This window comes from Heliangelus exortis, chromosome 2, assembly GCF_036169615.1.
Source record: "Heliangelus exortis chromosome 2, bHelExo1.hap1, whole genome shotgun sequence".
Taxonomy (NCBI): Eukaryota; Metazoa; Chordata; class Aves; order Apodiformes; family Trochilidae; genus Heliangelus; species Heliangelus exortis.
In genome coordinates, this window is record NC_092423.1 from 36,361,654 (window position 1) to 36,382,574 (window position 20,921).

Sequence of the window (20,921 nt, forward strand, 5' to 3'; positions counted from 1 at the left end):
TGGGCAGATTAAAAACAGTCTTCATTAGCATAAGTAACACTTACAGATTCTTTTAAAAGTAGAAAATTATTTGCTGAATGATAAATTGCTAGCTTTATAGTTAGTTGCTGAAAATGTGCTCATTCAAAATGCCTACTTTAGTTTAGTCTACAATAGTCTTTTTTTTTTTGAGAAGTACTGTTTAATGGATTGTATACTTAGTCTTTGTTCACCATAGATGCTGAAATGCGATTCACACTTTCTGCTAAAATGTTTGTATCAAGTACCTCCTTATTTAGACTGATTTCTTTTAAATCCATGTATTTTATTATACTATATGCCCCAGAGAACGTTACAAAATAATCTTAGATATACTATACCAAAGAAAAACTGCATTGATACTCTAAAATGTTTTGCCTTCTTAAATTCAAATTACAGGTTGGGATTTTTTGGTTTGGGGTTTGTTTTTTTTTGTTTGTTTGTTTTTTTGCTGGCCTTGGTTTTTTGTTTGGTTTTTTTTTTTTAATGTTGGAGTCTATGTTAGTTTACCTGTAACAAACATTCATCATTTAGCAAATTATTATCATTATAACAAAATCACCAAACCAATTGCTCCTTCTTGAAGCTTTTTCTTCCCAGACTTGATGTCTTTGTTGCTGATATGGAAAGCTGTGCCCAGAACACATTTTTCATTACTGTAGTGCTACCTTCTTTGATCTTAGGATTGGTGCATATACCTTATGTGCTGATTCCAATTACCTTTTCTTTGCCCTTCTTTTAAAAAGAGAGATACCAGAATGTAAGAATAGTTTGTTAGAAATGCTACGGGGAAGAACAGAAGATTTTAGTTAAACACAGCACAGGTCAAACTGAATAAAATAGCATTTGGATACATAGATAAAATGTGTAGATGCTTTCTTCAAAAATAAGCATGCTCATGGGTCTTGCAGAGTCGAATGTTTGGCAATTACCCTCTTTGCGCTTTTCCTGCAATAGTTTGGCAGTTTGGCTTTCACAGGTTTTTTCCCACTAATGTCTTATGTTTCTTCACTAAATCCCCATCAGAAAACCAGACAGAAGACTCTTATTTATTTTAAATATCTTAGGTTTAGCATCTTTTTTTTTTTTTTTTTTTTTTTCTTCACCATTTTCTTGCTTACTGTAGCAAGACCTTTGCAGATGGTACTTGGTTACTTGAAAGTGCATAACAGTATTTTCTTTGTAGCAGATGGATTTAAGACTTTTAGTTCCCAATAAATGTAGGTTTACAATACATAACTTTACAGGATTTGTGTTGTATATAACAGGTTTGAACATATTATCTCAGAATTCATCTGCATGGCATTTTCAGCTTATCCAGGGCCCATGCCAGTATTTTAAGTAATAGGGAGAGCATAGTGATTGATAGCAGCTAAAGGCGTGATTCTGAATAGAAACAAAGGTTTTAGAACAGAAGGTGTCAAATTAAACTTTGTCAGTTTGAAAAGTAGTAACATCCTGAAAGTTCTCCAAACATATTTACATGTGGCTAATGTTTATATTTTGCTTTGTACTCTCTTTATATTCAGTGTAATGTTGCCTGGCAAATTTACTCTGTTTTAAAATCAAGGTTGTTCCCAATGTCATTGCAGAGTTTTGGGGGGTTTGCCTTGCTGCAGATAAATGAGCTTAATTATTTTAAGGCTTTTTTTTTAAGTGCTGTACTATATGTGCTGTGAGTTGTGATCTAATCTAAGTTACAAATATTTTCTTATTATATTGTGGTCCTTTCCGCTTCCTGTAAGACTACAAAGACATGAAAAAACAGAAGTCCAAACCCTCCTTCAGAATAAATTGTTTTAACTAGGCTGAAACTGCTTTAGACTTAAATAAATGTAAGAGGAGAACAATCAGCCTTGTTAGGCTCACTTGTAAATTCAGCCACATTAACTATGGCACTTCAATACTTGTTTACATCTAACTGAAGAAAACTTAAAAATTTTAGAGAACTCTGAATTTCTCCATTATAAAAGTCTGTATGATCACTTTACCTAAAATTTACAAAAGCATTTCATACATTTCCATTTAGCTGACTTTTAGGAATGACCTTTATGTCAGATACAGCATACTGAAACTGAAACCAGATGAAATAATTAAGGTTTTGTTTGTTTGCTTTGAGCCAAAGGACCACAGTGGTATAAAGTTTGTAGTCCCCTAGCAAAGTAAATCCCCATAGCCTCTGTGACTGCCCATTTACTGTCTTTCCTGAAAATATTTCTGAGATCAGCTGTTTACAGAAATAAGCCATGAAGAACAAAAAATCATTTCTCTCCTTGTAATTTTTGAAGAATTCAGCTGATTGTTTCCACATTGGCCATCACATGTTCCATCACAGTATGTCTTCTTTAGAAACTTGATGAACCTAGTGGGAAAGAGACTTTTTTGTAGAATAGCAGTATGCTCTCTGAACACTGCCAGAAGTATCTGATTTCAGGATCGTAAAATCACTGCTTCCCTGAAAGGCTAGCAGAGATGTGCTTCAGGTTACAATTTATCAAATCATTTTTAGAGAAGGAATCAGAAGTATTATTTCAGTGAAAAAGTTGATTAAAAAATACTGGAAATAGAATGCTAGTCGTCAGTACATCAATAAAACAAAGTCTGATCTACTAAAGAGAGAAGAGAAAAGAAGGTAACTGGAGAAGGAATTTCGTAGTTAAAGAAAACTATTGTTTGAAATATATTTAATCATCATAAAAATTATTACAGAATTATTTTTACTACTGGACATTTTTAAAAAGAGTTCCTACTATCTTTAAAATAAATAAATAAAAAATCTGTACTTCATATGGTCACCAGACAAAATACATGCAGCTTCTACAAAAGGTAGTGCAATTTTTTGAATTTGTCTCTAAACCTTAGATACCTGTTATGGGAGGGGACAGGTGGTCTTGTCTTTATGTACTTTAACTGAGCTGCTGTTATAGTCAGCTCTGCTCTGTTTCACCAGCTTTAGAAAGAGAACCAACAGTTTCTATGTGAAGCAGTGCAGACTCCTCACAACCAAAGGACAATTTTTATGGTTTGGGGTGAGCTGTGGTTTTGTTGTACTTTGTTTACGGGGTTGGTTTTGATTTCTTAATTTAAAATTGTATGACAGCATTTCAATTAAAAGGTCTTGATTTGGTTCTCATCCTCTTCCCCCCTCCATTCCCCACAAACTATACCTATGCATTCTGATTGAGCTTCTTGTAACTCACTGCAGAAAACTAACACTGCTCTTGAGTGTAATCCTGCACGTATCCCCATGGCAGCAAAGTAGGCAGAGACCCATGAGCACCATGTTGATTTTGTAAGGGGAAGGAAGAGTTCATACATGGACCTACTAAAATGTTCCAGGTTGCCTTAAAATGGCGAGGGAGAATTCACAGCCCCTTGTTACTCTTTTTAAAATGTGCCTTACAGTTCCAGCAGGGACAGGCTCTAGGTTATGTGCTCTATATGGAGGTGTTTGACCACGTTTCCCAGTCAGCTTGCTAAGCCATGGGGTAATACCTGGCATCCATCTTTAGCATGTGGTCAAAGAATGGGGTGCCCTCCATTCCTGGGGTGCAGGAGCCCTTCTGCTGCTCCCACCTGCCTCCCTCTACCCTTCTCCCCCTAGCACACCTCCTGAGAACCCAGCATATTTTGGCCCCACTTAAATCTTTTCTTTCTCAGCTCTGCTACCACCATCTCTCTAACATTTGTCATTTTGATACTTTCTATTTCTCAGGGACATTCTCTCTTTTGTCATTTGTTCAGTTTTCCACTTGTATCCAAGAGAGTATACATCACATTTTATAAACACCTCACTAAATATTTTCATATACAATATGAATGCATTAAGATTATTTGTTTACTTTCACCTCTTTCTACCACGGCAATATTTTTACACTGCATTTATTAACTGCTAGCTAAAGATATGAATGTCTACAAGAAAATAAATATCTATGCTGTATCTATGTATCTATTGTATCTAGTAGTAAACTGGTCTAGATAAAGCATTTTTGGACTAGCAGTACATATAAAAAGGATCTAAAAGCTTATGTACATTTTTGTTGATTCAATAAAATGTCACATTATCTTTCTACGGCATTATGAAACAAAATTGCATGGACCTAGTTTTGAAAACAGATCCTTGAAGCTAAAAGAAAGGAAGAATGCATGTTTCATGCATGTAACATTTTGTTTCTAAATTTTAATATACAAAAAAATTACTGCTGATGCACACTGTGGTAGCTAGAATGTTTACACTCTTCTTTTAAAACTACCCATGCACAAGTAAGGAAAAGATTCCTTAATTAAATTTTAAGAAGACATAAGAAAAAAATTGTTACGTTTTCAAGATGAACTTATTTGTCTCTCAGGAGCAAATTAGCAATTGCTGCACTCCTTGCAGGGGATTCTGTAGCCCACCTTCATAGCATGTGCCTGAAAGCCAAATCTGAGTAGTTGCACTCTTAGGCAACTTGCTGTCCTGTGATCTGGAAATGGTATCAAGGGTATATCAGAAGCCTGAGCCATACCATGCCCTTACCCCAGACCCTAATAATGTACATAAAACTGAGTTTTTTTCTAAGTCTGTGAAAAAATTCTTGGAATGGATAATCATCTATCACTTGAAATAAGTTCACCTGCAGGGTCACCTCTACTTGTAGCAGATAGGAAGATGTTACTTGGCTGTGTCTATTCAAAGAGTTCATGTCTATTGAAAGGTTATTAGAGAGCTCCTCTACCTCTAAGGTGTACATTAGACAGCCCTACAGTCAAGGCAGATTTTTTAAGTACTTTGTTGCTTTGAGTAGTAGTACCAGGATTTTCACAATCACTCAGCAGACAGTTTACTGGCTCCTGAAAGGCAGTGCCTACGCCGTCGATGTAGGCTTGAATAATAAAAAATAGGCGGCAGAGAGAATATCCTGGTGTCAGTGAAACCCCTGTCCTGTGGAGGGGAGCTTGTGAGGGATTCTGCCTTTGTCAGTGGGTTTGTTTCTAAGCAAAAAAACCATGGCCAGTGTGGGACCAAGGGGAAGGTTCTTTCTGAATCTCAGGTGGTTGGCAGGGGTCCAGGAGGCAGCATGGCAGCCTCCCAGTGTGTTGGGGTTTGCCTTGGTGTACAGGGACAGCCCTCACTTACCGGGGGAGAGCGCGAGAGAATGTAGCCCCCATAAAGTACGCATTTTGCCCTCGCTGGACTGAGGAAAAACACTAATGTTTTGCTGGTGTTATCTTCAAGGGGTGGCTCTGTGAGCTGTTACGTTGGAAAGAAGATCCCTCACCAGAGAACAGGACCCTCTGGGAGAATCTCTCCATGATCCGAAGGTTCCTCAGTCTTCCTCAGCCTGAACGTGATGCCATTTATGAACAAGAAAGCAATGCAGTTCATCACCATGGTGACAGGCCTTCCCACATTATCCATGTGCCAGCAGAACAGATTCAGGTTAGTTTACCTTGGCCAATCCCACAGAGTGCTAAGTAAATAAAGCTTTAAACAGAGCAAAGGAAATTAGTGTTTCTTTCCTCCCGGCCAGGCTAAACGCAGGTCTCCGGGTACGAGATAAGAGCACCACCAGAGTTCAGAGGAGAGCGTGGAGCCACCCACGGTTTTTCCTTTTGGTTGGGTGGTTTTTTTTTGTAGCTGTGCATGGACGTGGTGGCACCAGGCAGGGTGAGAGCCACCTGGCTGTCCCCAGCTAGGAAGGTGTCAGGGTGGGAAGGCTGAGGTGTTTGGCACCCATTGCCCAGCCCTTTCCAACACGGGAAGACCTCGCTGCGCTGCTGCCCGGGAGCTCAGCTCGAACCTCCAACAGTGGCCGCTTGCCCCGGGTAGGAGTGAAGGGAAGGGGATTCCTCATCCCACTGTAACACTGGTGGAGGCTGGGGTGAGTCAATGTTTGTTTGTTTTTCCTTCAGAGCCCCTCTCCCACCACCCTTGGGAAAGGAGAGCATAGAGGAGCTTTCTTACCAGGCTTGCTGACCGCTGGACCTTGGCTGGGTGCTGCTCCTCAGGTGAGCTGGCACAAGGGCACCGTGTCAGGGAGAAAGAGGAGGGGATACAGGACCCATGCCACAGGGCTTGGAAACAGCCACCCTAGGCTTCAGGGCAGCACTGGTGGTGCCCCTTCCTCCAGGGCCTGCACCCACCTTTTGCTCACAGTGGTACCGAGAACCAAGAGTGTGGCTGACTGCTTTGCTAAATATTGTAGCCCACGTTGGCAGCGCAGACTGCTGTCTCTCTGAGCTGGGGACTCTTTAATCCCTTCTTACGAAAGACCTGAGGTCAGCCTTTTAACTGCTCCCTCCTAAAGGGCAGATATTACCCTGTGCTTTCCCTGCCTCAGCTGAGACCCAGTGTATCATTAATATTACCTATACAAAAATATTTACAAAGCTAGGAAGGATAGCGTTATCTCGCAGCCAGAAACAACAGGAGTGTATATTAAAGATAAAGCAAACTGAATAAGACAATCCCTTAGGATATCAAGTACTAAAATAATTGTGAAAGCCTGGAAACTTGCTGTTTGATTTAGGAAAAAAAGAGAGAGAAAGATCTATATTAAGTAATAAAACAGCACTTTTTTGAAAATGTACATTGTTTTTAATAAAATCGCTTCTTAAGGGGATAAAAGGAGAAGCTTATGCACAGTATAAACATTCAACCACTGTGCCACTTACTTAGATTTTCTTGCCTTGTTGATAAAAGTTGTGTGTTTGATCTCATAAATGTTATTCACAGAAGCAGTTGCATTGTAATCTCTTAATATGACTTGTAAGCATAAGGATTGGGAGATTGGGCCTGAGTTTTGTCTCCACTCTTCTACACGGTAATTATTGTAGCTGCATAAATATGTAGCTAAGACAGAAGATTTCAAACTGTATATACAAAGCCTCCAGTCTTGTAAGAATTCGGTGCTGGGAGTAGTATTGGATCTCTTTGGGATTGAAACCTTGAGTAGGACTGCTCACAGACCAAAAAACATGAAAGGATGTGAGTAGTGATGAGGCAAGAGCCCTAATTCTGCTAGCATTTGTGTTGGACCTCACAGTACAAAGATGACTTAAAGCAATGGCTTCTAAATTGTTTGTTAAGAATTATGCAAAGTCTCCACAACAACTGCAAAATGGACAAAATTCTAATTCCTGCAATATTTATACTTTTTGTACAGTATTTTGTGCTTCTTAGAGTCTGCAGGTGAGCTGCAACTGGAATCCTGGGAACCATTACCAATACGCAAAAAATGGTCGAGGGGAGATTTGCAAAGGGAAATGAAATGTAGTGATGGCAACTGCTTGTTTTGCTGCTGTTGTTTTTTAATAATAACTAGTGGTTTGTACCATATGACAAGAAATTTGCTGATCCAAAATATCTTACTAACCAGTGCTTCCTGTGCTGTGAAGCAAAATAATTGTCAACAAAAACAGTACTGATAAATTCACTCTTGATTTTAAACATGATCTTACAGTGAACCGTACTCTGGTGGTGGATGAGAAAAACATTTCTGTCCCTAGGGTTCAATGCCTCACCTTTTAAGAATGTTTCTGAATCCATGCTTGCAAAACTTCATTTTAAGCTCTTGTTAATTATTTACATCATGATTGGCTTTATCTTATGCTTCTGATGTGCATACTGGCTTAGTTTTATTGCCTGGGTTTTTGGAATGCAGCATGTTCCCTTCTAATAATACATAGTCCAACTTACTTAGAGCTTTGCATCTTAGTACTTTATAAATATTAACTAAACAATCCCCAGCACAAACACAGAAGCAGGTAAATATGTTTGTTCCCTGTTTATACACTGGGACACTTGAGCACAGACAGGACAGGCCCTCTCCTAGACCACAGGCAAGAGAGTTCAGAGCCAGAATGGGCAATACAGATTCCCTACCTCCAGGTCTCTCAGTCCTTGCTGATGCTGGGTTTGACAGCATGATGTTAGGTGCTTCCAGCTAATGCATTCTCTGTCATAACACTTGCAAGTTTGACAAGACTTAAGTGCCACAGTAAGGTCAGATTAGTAGTGGAATATTTCTGCACTTAACTTAAAATGCTCTCTTTCTCCCTGATCCCCTCAGTCCCTCAGTCGAGCTACTGCTACAGAGTTGCAGCCCTTGGTTTTGGGCAGCAGCCGCTGCTGCTGGCAGAGCTTTTGTGCGTTTGCCCTCATCTGGCACTTTTCTCACTTCACCCCTGCTACAGTTCTGGCTAAGCTGGTCAAGTTAATCCTATACTATGTCACCTACTTAGCATTTTGTCTTGTCTGCACTTGACTCATGAAGCATGTTCATTAAAATCTGTCAGCTGAACCACAACAATGTCTTGTCATTGGAGCTTGCAGTCAGACAAAGCCAGTGTTTTCCTTCTACTCCTCTGTCCATGTCCCTGTCCCTTTATCCCTCCTCTCTCACACACACAGAAACGCGTGGCATGCAAAGAGTTACAAGTAATCTTTGAATTCTGTTTCAGCATTAATGGACCTTTTTTTTTGTTGTTGTTGGTTGGTTTGTTTTCTTTTTTGTTGTTTAAACTTACTAACCTTTGTTTATAGCTTTGCAATTTGTCCCCCCGGATTTTCTTGGTATAATAAAATACGGGCAGGAATACATTTACTAAAAAAAAAAAAAAAAATATGCTCTGCTTTGTCTTGCAGCAGCAGCAGCAACAGCAGCAACAGCAACAACAGCAACAGCAGCAGCAACCGGGTCCCAGACTACCCCCAAGGCAACCGACGGTAGCATCACCAGCTGAATCCGAGGATGAAAATCGTCAGAAGCCCCGACCGCGAACGAAGATTTCTGTTGAAGCCCTAGGGATCCTACAGAGTTTCATACAAGACGTAGGCCTGTATCCAGATGAAGAAGCAATCCAGACTCTCTCTGCTCAGCTTGACCTGCCCAAGTACACCATTATCAAGTTCTTTCAGAACCAGCGATATTATCTCAAGCACCACGGGAAGCTGAAGGACAATTCCGGTTTGGAGGTGGATGTTGCGGAGTACAAGGAAGAAGAGTTGCTCAAGGATTTAGAAGACAGCATCCAAGACAAAAACGCAAACACGCTTTTTTCAGTTAAACTAGAAGAAGAGTTATCAGTAGAAGGGAACACAGAGATTAATGCTGAATTGAAAGACTGATCTAAAAGTATTATTTTCTTTCAACAGTGCCACTGGTATTTACTAATGAAATGAAAATTCCATCTTGCGTTCTGTCAAAAACCTTTATTATTCATTGTTTGGCCAATGAATCTTCCAAAACTTGCACAAAAGTTGAAAAAAGGATAATTCAGACTGCACTAGATGTTTTACTCTGTTTTACAAACTGCTTCGCAGCAACAGATGAAGCGTTGAGGATTGTTTGATATTAATTTGTGTTCACTGGATACACTGTGAGTGTACCCAATAAGCATGATACCAGTGATTTTGATTCTGGAGCCTTCAGACAAGCATTACAACTTTTGTGATTTACTGTTTTTTGTTTCTGTTTTGTTCTTGTTTTTTTAATTATTACTGTAGCACTCCACACTTGATCTTTGGAAACTCACATTTATTTAAAAAAGTAAAATAAAGAAGAGTTTGTTACTCTTGTTCTATTGTATGTTACAAAAGAACTATAGACTGTGGAATGCAGTTTAAAGATAACATATGCCAACAAATGCCTTGTATTATATGGCACTGCCGTAATTCAGATTTGTTTTCTTTTGGAAATAAAGGTCACTGTATTTTTTTTTCCATTCTCATTGTTACATGGTTTTAAAGAAAATGAAAAAGAAAATGTGAAACACAATTTAGTCCTCATTATTTATTTGTAGATCCTGCAGCATCATGTTGTAATTAATTTTTTTGGAAGTTTCCGTTAAATGTAATATTGCTTCTCTTGTTATCATACTGATTTTTTTTCTATTTATAAATGTATTTTGATGGGCAGTAAAACAAAGTGTCTTAAAAGTTTTAAATAGAGAAAATGTGCTTTACACAGTTGCCTATAAAAAGTGCTCTATGTTATCCAAGCAATTCATACTATAAGCTTCACTCTTATTGTTGTATGCAATTTTTACTATCATGCAAATAAGCTTAGGTAAATAAAACTAATAGATCACCTTAGAAACTTATGCAATTAATGTGAAAATAATTGATGTTTGCAATGTGTCTTCCTTTGGTTTACAATCAATTTTAAAGCTACAGCTGTATAAATTTTCTGTATAAAGGTGTATTTCTTTTTTATGAGTTTATTGCTATGAAAACACCAGTTATTTTGTTACAGCTGGCTGTTTTTATAAGTGTATCACAATTTTCTTTATGCAGAAATGTTCTGACTAGGAGTGGTTATTGACTGTAACTACACAATTAAAATTGTTTGTATGGTATGATATGGCAGGGTTTGTCTGCGTATGTGTATATCTGGGAGGAATAACTTGTTCTTAGTGCACACTGTACCTTCTTGCCCCACTTTGAAGATGACATTTCAATTGTTCTTCTTGAAAATCACAGGCAGATTTTTATAATGACCTTCTTAAAATTTGAATTTAGGCAACATACTTCAAAAAGAAACACAGTTTGGTTATGAAAATCATAACCTGTCTTTTCTTGGTTTAAAAACTTGCCTGTCCAACAGAGATAGCAGGATATTATTGAGTCAAAAGGCTATCAGGCATAAACATATTTAGAGTTCCTGGCAGTAATGCACTTATAATGGATACAGCTGGTTTTATTTTACAGTAGAATTATGCTAACACTATTCTTTGCAATTATGTATGAACATTTAAAAATCACATTAATAGTCACAAAGTAAGTAGGAAAGATGGACTTTGCATATAGCAGTCCCCTTCTAAGTTATATTATTTGTCTTGATCACCAATAAGGTTCTTGATAAAGCCATAACAATTGGTGAGCTCTGAATTTATGCAAAGCTCATGTCTAGGCTAAAGAGAAATCTACTGATTAAAGTTGTGAAGTACACAACGTTCTTCTCTTTTCCTAGGAGGGCAACAACTTACTCCCATATGGGAATCAGGGTTTGAATTCAGCACAGCTCTTCTGAAATGACTAAAAGCTTGCAGAACTCAGGAAGAGTTTCAAAGGCACAAATGTCTCAGGTTGCAGCATATTTCTCCTTTTAGGTCCATTCAATTCTTTACGATACACACTAGTCAACAAAGCAGGTTTTCACTCCACGTGTTTTAAAAGTGCTGGAAGTTGCCCAGTTCCTCTGAGGCAGCTTCTCTGGGGATGCATCGAGGAGCTCCCAGCTGCATCATCTCTTGGCTGCAGCCAGGACTGGGCTGGCTTGCACCATGATTTGGGACTGGTTTGCAGTCCAGGTAAAAGAGCCCTAGCAACACTCTGGGAGGGAAACAAGCCTTGGGAGGGACACAGATGTGTAAGCTGGCAATTGCAGTCCAAGAGGACAGTCAAACTGTGCCTTCTCTAAAGGGATTTGCAGTAGCTGTAAATCTATTGATAGCCCAAAGCTCTGATGGTTGCAACAGGGGAGAACCTAAGCCTAGTCCTGAGAAGTCAATGTTGGATTTCTTCACTAATTTCAAGTGGGATCTTTGGGTTGGACAGCCACTTGGAGCTAGGACAGATGCCTGTTCACAACCATGGGACAGGATGAAATATAGGCCAAGCAATGCATGCTGATTCAATGTGCAGGACAATACCACTGGTACTTTTGGGCTTGCTGAAGTGCCAAGTGACAATTTCAATAGGGCTACCTGAGGAAAAAAAATAAATTTGTAAACTAATATGCATGCATATGCAGGGTAGAAGGGAAAATGAAGAAAAGACTGCTGGAATATACCTCTCTTCACATTAAAAACTAATACATGCAGCATTACTAATACCAGAAAGGGGCCAACAAGTCTAACACCCTATAAAAGCATAAGAAGAAATGTTTATAAAATTGTCCTTGCTATTTTGAAAGCAATTTCCTTTTTTTTAATCCTTTTAAATTTTATGGGTGCTGAAGTAGAGGCCATGTGTGCTTGCAGATGGTTATTATATCTGTTTTTTTCTCCATTAGCTTAGTTTTTCTTTCTCCTAGTCTAGCAAAGGTTATCTCCCAAGTAGTTCAGCTTCTGCAGTCACATATTATCTGCACAGAGGTTTGAAACTGTGCCTTTCTCTGTCTCAGCGGGTGAGCTGCAAGTACAGTTTTTTAACTTGGCCTAAGTGACCAAAAGCATTTTTGATAAATCCTTAGCAGCATCTTCAAAAGTGATATGTGTGTTAAGGATCCCATCTTTGTGTGGATGTAGGAGATACATACTGTTAGGAGTTAAGGTACTAAATGCTACTTTGACTCATAGACCAGTTAGACTATCTAGAAAATTACTTCCTTGAAGTCCTTTTCTGTTCCTTTTTCTCACTGTCTGGTGTAATTCTACGAAGAAAAACACCCTTTCCATTTCTCCAGAGCTTAAGAAATCATGCTGGACTTTTGTAACAAAGAACACCGACTGACACATCAAGACACTGTTAGTTGGGGACTCATTGAGTAGGACTGTATGAAATTAGTATTTCATGTATACTTAGGGAAGTGTGGGGAAAGAATATTGCTGGGGGAAAAAATGTAGCTGCAAAGAAAGCCAAATGCCTAAAGAAGAGGGAACAGTTCTGGGTTGGAATGGGGTTGGAAACTTATTTTTTTGCTGTAAAACTGAAGTGTTTACCATGTTTTATGGTGTTTACCATAAAAAGTGGAGTATTTTTACTCCCTGCTGATTCCCATTAATCTGTATTTAACTGACAAGATTTATGTGTATATGCTAGAATCCCCAGTGTTTTTTCAAGATGGAAAGTAAACCAAAGAGGCCCCAGACTCTTAAGAAGTCCATGGCTCGGGGACAGTCACAAGCCCTAGTCACACAAACAAAGGTTCCCTAACATTATAAAGATTCCCTACCTTACAATGAAGTAACTTAGATTTGTGATTTGAACAGCTACTTTAGATTGGTTCAATGACACTGAGAATAATGTCTAGATTTTAAAGTAAATAATTTTACTTAATTTTGCCTTGAAGTTGGGGAGTTGCAGCAAATGGGAAAAGGAGGCAAGGTTCCCCCAAACCAGTGATTTTATTTCAGTGAGTCAATACTTTGTTGTGTGCTGGAAAGCACCAAACATTGCTAAGTTCATTTGCTAAAGAAATTGCCCCCTGTGTTAAGAGCAGTATAAATTAGATACCACAGAAGAGCTAATTGAGCATCAACTATTAGCAATTCTGCTTAACTTATTGAACTTGTGCTTTGATGTCAGGTGCCTTGCAGAGACCAAAGGTATTTTGATTTTTACATAATGATTTATATTATTCTTTGAATAACAGTCCCATAGCAAAGCAGGGATATAAATATACTCCCAGGCCCTTTTTTTGTGCACAGATGTAATTTTAGTTTGGTCTCCTCACTGTGCCTTGTGTCCACACAGTCTTTTACTACAACAAATGAGCTAATAATTCAAACAGCAATAAGTGATCCTCCTTGGAGCAGAAGTAGTGCTGCTTGGCAGGGAGTCTGTTTGCTTTCACGTTCATCCGGGAGCCTTCCCGGCTGCTCAGCTCCTGGCAGTTGTCCCACTATCCCACGCCACAATAGTTTCACACTGGCCTGGCCTGGGCACCTTCTTGCTCTGGGTTATCTTGCCCAAATGTCATCTCTCCTGGTGATGTGCCAGCTGCTCAGGTGGATGTGCCACAGCTTACTCTGAGGCAGCAAGGGTTGTCTGTACCTGATGTCACTAGAATAGGCCACTTGCCTTGGAAAGGAGAGCATCATCCAGAGCAAATGCACCAGCAAGCAAATAGTTTCTGAGCTGATGGAGCAGAGGAGTAAGGGGATGTGCACCCCAGAGAGGAGCAGGAAAAGGAAAGAGCAAGGTGCCAGAGAAAGACAGGAACATCAGTAAAGTCACAATAGCTACACTTGCATGGAGGAACAGGCTCCTTTTGCAAGCCGTGCTACAGTGATATTCAGAATTCTTTCAAGGTGTTGCCAAGACTCCATAGAAAATGTTCCTGACCTCAAATGTACCATGGTCTCCAAACATGGGATTTACCTTGGCAAGCAGTATCTAGGATTACACAAAAGCCTCCTCAGCTGTCCATGGCAAAAGAGGTCCCCGAACAGTTTATTCTCTGGTACTGTCTCTGTGTGTAGGACATGCAGGACTGAGTCAGCTGCAGGCTGACAGGAACCATGGCAGCTGCAGTTAGGACTCTCCAGATTAGTTGCTTACTCAGACAACATTCTAAAGCAACATCCAAGCTGTAAAACCTCTCATTTTCCTCCAGGATCCCATCCAAATAGAGGCAGCATGCTTGCAGTCTCGAACCTACTTTTCTGAGCTGTCTCCTACAGCCCCGCTCCTCCTTGAACTAGATGTGCCACAGGAGTTTAAAAAAATCAAGTGTGTTGTGTAGTCCAGATGTTTATCGCAGTGCAAGAGAATAGAAAAAAACATTACCTCTGTGGGCACACAGGTTTATACAAGCACACACAGTTCTGAAGTTTTCGGGTAAATAAGTTGCCCCAGGAGGCTTCAGAAACAGTTTTCATACTACAATAGTAATCTCTGATCAGTGGATGCAATGATTTGAAATTGTTTCGGCCAGCAAAAAGTCATGCAGAGTCCTAGTAACACTGCAGAGAAGTTTGTCCCAGCAAGCAGAGTGCTCTATTTTGTTTTAGATATTACAAAATAACAGCCTTTTATAGACCAGCCTTGCAGACATTGCCTTTCCACATTCATATTAAAGAAGGATGCTGTCCTGATAACTAACGCACTGCCCACAGCCCTCATTATTTTGAGAGGGCTCCCCTGCATGTAGAATGCCCCAAAATGGCCTAACACATCTTTCCCATCATCAGCCTGAACACAACCTTTCATCTGCAGTCAATGTTCTTTACCTGGGGAAAGCAATTTACAAAACCATTTGCCTTAGAGCAAACCATGGCAGAGAAAGGTAGACAAGGATGTCCTTCCAAAAGCATAGGAAAAGTGATTCTTTATCAGCATGACATCTTGGACTGAGAAATAAGTATGGGTGGTGTTGTTGGCTTGCCTTAGTAGACAAAACACTATATCCTCAGCCTAATAAGGATTTAATATCAGCTGAGAGACTGAAGGAGACAGAAAAGGAGGAAAGGTGAGTAGAAATATCTAGCTACAAACTTACTGGGGGCAGTCATGCCTAGAGATGACTGCAGAATTGCAAGACTAGTTTAAATTGAAGGAGATATGAGTTAGCCAAGAGGAAAAAATCAGTGAGGAGCACTGTGGTTCACATACTGGATGTACTACAAAAATGCAGAAAGAGTGAAAAGAGTAACAGAGTTGTTGCAGAGGAAAGATTAAATAGAGAAGGCTTGCAAAAGCAGCTAGCTTCCCTCTCTCGCAAATACCTGCCAAATCATAAGCAGTGCATAGGAGGTGAATACAGAAAGAAAAGTCTAAATCTCTCGTAACATATCTAGAGGCAATGTTTCAAATTATCAGCTGGAAAGATTTAAAAAAAAAACCACCAGAAAAAGGGAGCAGTTTCCCACACATTTAAAAACAGAATTCACTGCTATATGCACTTCTTCAACCAAAGTACAAATGGTTTAAAAAGAGTTCAAACCATTTGTGAAATCAAAGGGTTGATGTGACCTTCTTTTAAAGAGGCTAAAGACTTCTTTCCACTCTGTAGTGCCAGACAATTTGTGAATATTACACTATAATATTTTCATTGTGGCCCAGCAGTGGCATCCATGTGGACAGTGCCCAGCATCCATCCAGGGGCATGGTTGCTTTAACTCCTTCCCAGTCATAAGTGAGAAAAATCTGAGTGGGCTGAAATTTGCACTGCGCTCTTGGTCAGGTTTTTGTGCTTGATTCCCTTTTTTGTTCATAACCAGATTTTGAAATAACTGATCTGAATAATTTCATTGAAGAGTAGGTCACCTCGTATTTACAAAACATTGTCTCCCACACATGCCAGCATAAAAATTTTTACCCAAATCATTTTGGTCATTGCCATTTTACTAGTGCAGTCTCTATTCACAGCTATGCTATAACTGCAGCAAGAGTAAAGTAAGGCTGCTTTGACCTTGTTCATCTACAAAACTGGGGGATTTTTTATCATGTGGTACCACCTTTCTTTCAACTTCCATGGGCACATTCCACAACCACTCAGGTTCAGCTGACCTATTCCTTTCTCTTCCTCAAAGCCCACCAGAAAGGTTCACACTGGGGAAAGATAAGTGCAGGCTACCAGGATGATGGAAAAAACCCTAGATGTATCTACTTGCATCATCCCCTCATGAGATACCTTCTCCAAGCTTTTTAGGGTGCCTTACAGGAAGGCTGGGAGAAGAATCACAGGAAAGTACTGGTTTGATTCCAGGTATCCTCCAGTTAAAACTGGGTTTTCTGCATCACACTCTGGGGAGCCAGAAGCAGAGGGATGGCCGCTGCGGCCAGAGGTACCTCTCTAGGGCTCTGTGTGGCACATGGGCACACCACCACTTACAAGCACACAGTTGGGCAAAAAAAGCACCGTGGGAAAGCAGATCAAAGCAATGTGATTGCATTTCACGTTTGATGCAGCTCATTCCTGAAGCCAGGGTGAATAGCCTAATCCAGTGTATCATTCCTGTGCAGGCAGACCCTCAGGCTGGCATCGTGTCCTGTGGAGCACTGCTCCAGCGTGTAGCATCTGCCACCCTCTGCCCTAGGGCTTGGCTTCAGATTGCCCTTGTCCTTTCCACCTCCTTTTGGGAGATGCTTTCCACAAACTCTGAAGGCCAAAACTCAGGCTGTTTCAGGCCCTTCAGGGCATTTATTTCCCTGTCACTTCCTGCACTACTTCATCCTTGGTCTGCACTCCTGACCTTTAAAGACTCAAAGGGGCAGATTTCCAGTGATTTAGCTTCAACTTTACACTTGCTCTTATTTCTGCAAATGTAAGTCTATCTGCTTACCCGTTGGCTCCCCTGTTTAATCAATATGTCAGCTGTTGATCACAGCCACTGCCAGACAGCTAGTAGTAGATGGGACAATTATTCTCACAAGGACTTTTAACCCACTGGGTCCAGCATGGAGCAGCTGCAAGAGCTCTGAGTAGCAGCTGCCCCTTCTCTATGGCAGCTGCTGATCCCCTTTCCTGATGGTCTCCAGCTACTTTGCTAGAGCAAACAGAAAAACTACTTTCTTTTCTACACCTTGTAGTATACAAGCTTAACTCACAGATGCTGTAAAACAGGAGATGAAACACCACATCCAGCTCCCACCCCAGTGTTCCCCTGAGGTAGAGTGTGGGACCTTGCACCCATCCAGAAAGTGAGTAAGAGGCAGATACAACAGGAAAGCTCTGCCTGCCTGTTTTCTTACCTCAACTTGGTGTTAAAGACACACAGGGGCAGATGCTCCTGCAACCTAAAGATACCTGGAGAGGTCTCAGCCTTGGGATCCTGGTTTCCAACTTATCTGCTGAGCAGCAGCCCATGGCATGACAGTTTAAACACTGCCTCCTGAACTTCACCAGCTACCTTGGGTCATGGCTTCACCAGACTCATTGGAATAATGTCAAGTCCTGCCACATGTCTACTCACATGTCTACTGAGTGAGGATCAAGCAATTTGAGACCTACCTTCACCCTTTCCAAGACATACTGATGACCATTGGACCTCTTCACCTTGCTTCCCAAGGATAAGATTGTGTTTGGGGAAAAAAAATCATGTGTAAAACACATTGGCTCAGCCACCTGAGCCCTCAGTTCTTCTGTGGCCCTATATAGGTCACAGACCACCAAGCAAAACTTTGTTTGCTCTGGCTCGTGGTTGGAATTGGCCTTATGTTCACCTGGCACTGAAACTAGGCCTAAACAAATTTGCTTTAAGACCATGCTACCCCAGACCTCTATGGGTTTCCTGCAAGCACTGCTCATCAGTATCAAACCATCTGTATTGTAATAGTGCAGGGCTATGAAGTTATCGCTTCAGTGTTACTACTGCTAGTAAGAAGTTGTCTGTGACGCACAAGATGAGCAGCTGCAACTTCAGTTTTCTGTCTGGCCAAGTGGTCTTGTATCTATTTCTTCAGCCCTGGGATCTGGCAGGTAGGCTGGAGAGCATTTCCAATGTCTGGGAGATTACCTCCTCCTGCGGGTTTCTCCTTCCTGGGCTCTGCCGGGGTCTAACTCATGTGATTCGATAAAAGAAAGCAAGACACAAAGTGAATTCATATCTGCATCCCCAGTCCTTTCCCAAAACCTGAATATGAGCTATAGGGCAGGAAATAGTTTCAGGGGATTTGTGCTGACTTCTTCCAAGTGCTGGCATCCCGCTGTGTAATCTACAGTTAAATCAAGGCAGATCTGATCCACTGGGGCTGTGTAGGAGCATGTTGCCTTGACACTGAAAACCACAGAGAGAAGAGCAAAAGGAGGAAATAAAAGGGAAATAAAGGACTGAGATATACTCTGAGGGTGGTAAAATGTCCCACCCCTCACCTATACTCATTTTAGGCAGTATTTCCTCCTGTGTCTCTCATAGATTTGCCAGTTTTTCACTCAGCTGGTGGAAACCAATAGAGTGAAGGGACTGTTTTCAACTTTGATGGACTTGTACTCTTCTAAGCTCCTTTTTATTATTATTCTTTCTTTTGGGCTCATAGGCGTGATGTTTATCTCATCCACACATGGGGAGAGGGGGAGGAACGGGTAGGCTTGACGTGTGTTAACTGTTGACAACAGTTGTTTAATTTTTTTTGCAACATGCACCCAAGTATCATGAGACTGAGTAAAATATAAATAAATATGCTCTTTGGAAACCTTGTACATCTTTATGGCCTACAATACCTACAAATCCTGGAAAAACACATGTTTGTTTGCTTGTTTTTTAAAAAAATATTTTGGTGGCAATGCTACCTCCCATTGCTGTAAACAAGGTCAGGAGGCCAAAATTAGTCTGTCCTATTTTGCACAAAATAGTCAACAACTTAAGATGTTTTTGCAATAATCAGAAAATTATTGACCGGTGTCAACACCCCCTTTCTGATAAACTGTTGAAATGTTAATATTCTTGGCAAAATTGTTTTTGCTCTAATTACTGTATCCATCTGCTCTATAAGATTGATTATACTGTGAGAATGTTCGTTCTCTTGTCTCCTGCAATGATGGGCCTCTCCTTGGCTCAGAAATAGTCCTGCCTCATCTTTACATGGAGATGAATGTGAAACAGAAATCAAACCAACACACAGTCCCAATAAAGCCAAATAAAAATTCCTTGAAGGAGTTAAAACAGTAGATATTAACTGGCTCTTGAATGGACCATCGTATGGAAAACTATTGTCCTGGGAGAAAATATTTGGCCTTTGTCCATCACAGGATATCAGTGACCAGGAAGGCCACCAAAAACCTGGAAGCCCACAAATGCTGGCATATCAGCAGTGTTACGGATTCAACTGAGGAGAAATTTGGCCAATTGGAGACTCAAGGTCCCCTCTGCACCAGCTCCTTGGCAATGAGCAGTCAAATTGTCTGAGGAGCAGAGTGTTTCTTGTCCTACCTTCCATCAGCACCTGCAAAGGCTAATGGTACCTGGATTGGATTGGTTATTTTTGGAGCCAACATATGATATCCATGCTATCTGTGGCATGTGCCAATATCACTCGATATCAAGTGATGTCTGATATTAATCATTATTAAAGCCAATTAAAACAAGACCGTACACAACAAAACCCTCATACATTTTATTATGAAAAAACAAAAAAAAGAAACAAAAAAAAAAAAAGGGGGGGGGGGGGCGGGGAGTAGGATACTTGTTTTTATTAGAAAAATGTCATTTCCCCATGGCAAGTCCAGAAGAAATTCAAGATTGCATTTCATTTTGAACCCATATTTCAAAATACATGCACAAAAAGTCACGCAAACTCAAAAAAAAAAAAAAAGTCTTTGAGCATTCCTACACCACAACTGAACTTCTTCATTAAAAAATAATACTTTTCTCACACACACAATCAAGTACAGAAAAGACATTTATTTTAGAAATATAATTTTTAGTTAAAAAAAATGTATAAAAGCAGCTATTCTTTTCCTTCTACTGAACTGTGTAGTCTTGTCCAAAGCATTCAAAAGCCACAGAGACTCAGTCTAAGATTGCTTTCAGGTTTTTCATTTTAAAAAAGATTTAGGGTCTTTGCAAAATCTTCCAAGTTCTTGACTCCATAGGGTGTACTCAGTGCATATGCTTATCCTTGCAGAAAGAAGCTTAAAGGCTAGAAACATCCAAAAAGGGAGAAGAACTTTCTATATGTTGAAGGTATGGATTTTTCAGTTTTAAATTTCTAACGTATCAGAACATAAAACTTTTCCTGAACTGCAGTGCAGCCTAAAAAGCATCTGCTGGATATTCATTCACACCTTTGTCCGAATCCTTCGTTTGTGCCACCAGGGAGTATTAAGTTCTACTTAGCTAACACAGGCTGCTTTCAGTGCCTTAGCTAATGTAACACTCAGGAACACTTTTCAAAAGAGTTTAAGGCCAGGTTGGATGGAACTTTGAGCAACCTGGCCTAGGGGGAGGTGTCCCTGCCCATGGCAAGGCGGTTGGAACTAGATGGTCTTTTAGGTCCCTTCCAACTCTAACCATTCTATGATTCTATGTTTCTAAGAAAGAAAGGGGAGAAAACTAACAAATAAATTGTTACTAGATCTATTGGAGCTAGTGTGGGACAATGAATTTTTTAAGATAAATTCCTTCTCAGGAAAAACAATTTTGAATTCCCTCTTGCTTAGGGTGCTGTTACACTGCTTTGCGACTTCGGGTTTTTTAAACCAAAGAAAAGGTTCAGTGGGGAGAGAGTGACTGCAGTCCACCCTCTGCATGACGCCTCTCTCTTGTCTTCTGGACTTACCTTGTATTTCTTGCAGCAATTCCTAGACTTAAGA

General features: G+C 40.2%; 1 protein-coding gene across 11 annotated transcripts in view; it reads left to right on the forward strand.

The window, feature by feature from the left end:
- Nucleotides 1–10,362, forward strand: part of SATB1 (SATB homeobox 1) — a 93,280-nt gene extending 82,918 nt beyond the window's left edge. For 4 of the 11 annotated variants that reach the window (XM_071735540.1, XM_071735539.1, XM_071735537.1 and 1 more), the window contains 3 exons: nt 5,237–5,440; nt 5,914–6,009; nt 8,648–10,362. In XM_071735540.1, coding sequence (XP_071591641.1) covers nt 5,237–5,440; nt 5,914–6,009; nt 8,648–9,130 — 783 coding nt within the window. In that variant the 3' untranslated portion in view covers nt 9,131–10,362. The remainder of the gene's footprint in view (nt 1–5,236; nt 5,441–5,913; nt 6,010–8,647) is intronic. The other 7 variants (XM_071735545.1, XM_071735543.1, XM_071735544.1 and 4 more) reach the window with 4 other exon arrangements.
- The last annotated feature ends 10,559 nt before the right edge of the window (nt 10,363–20,921 follow it).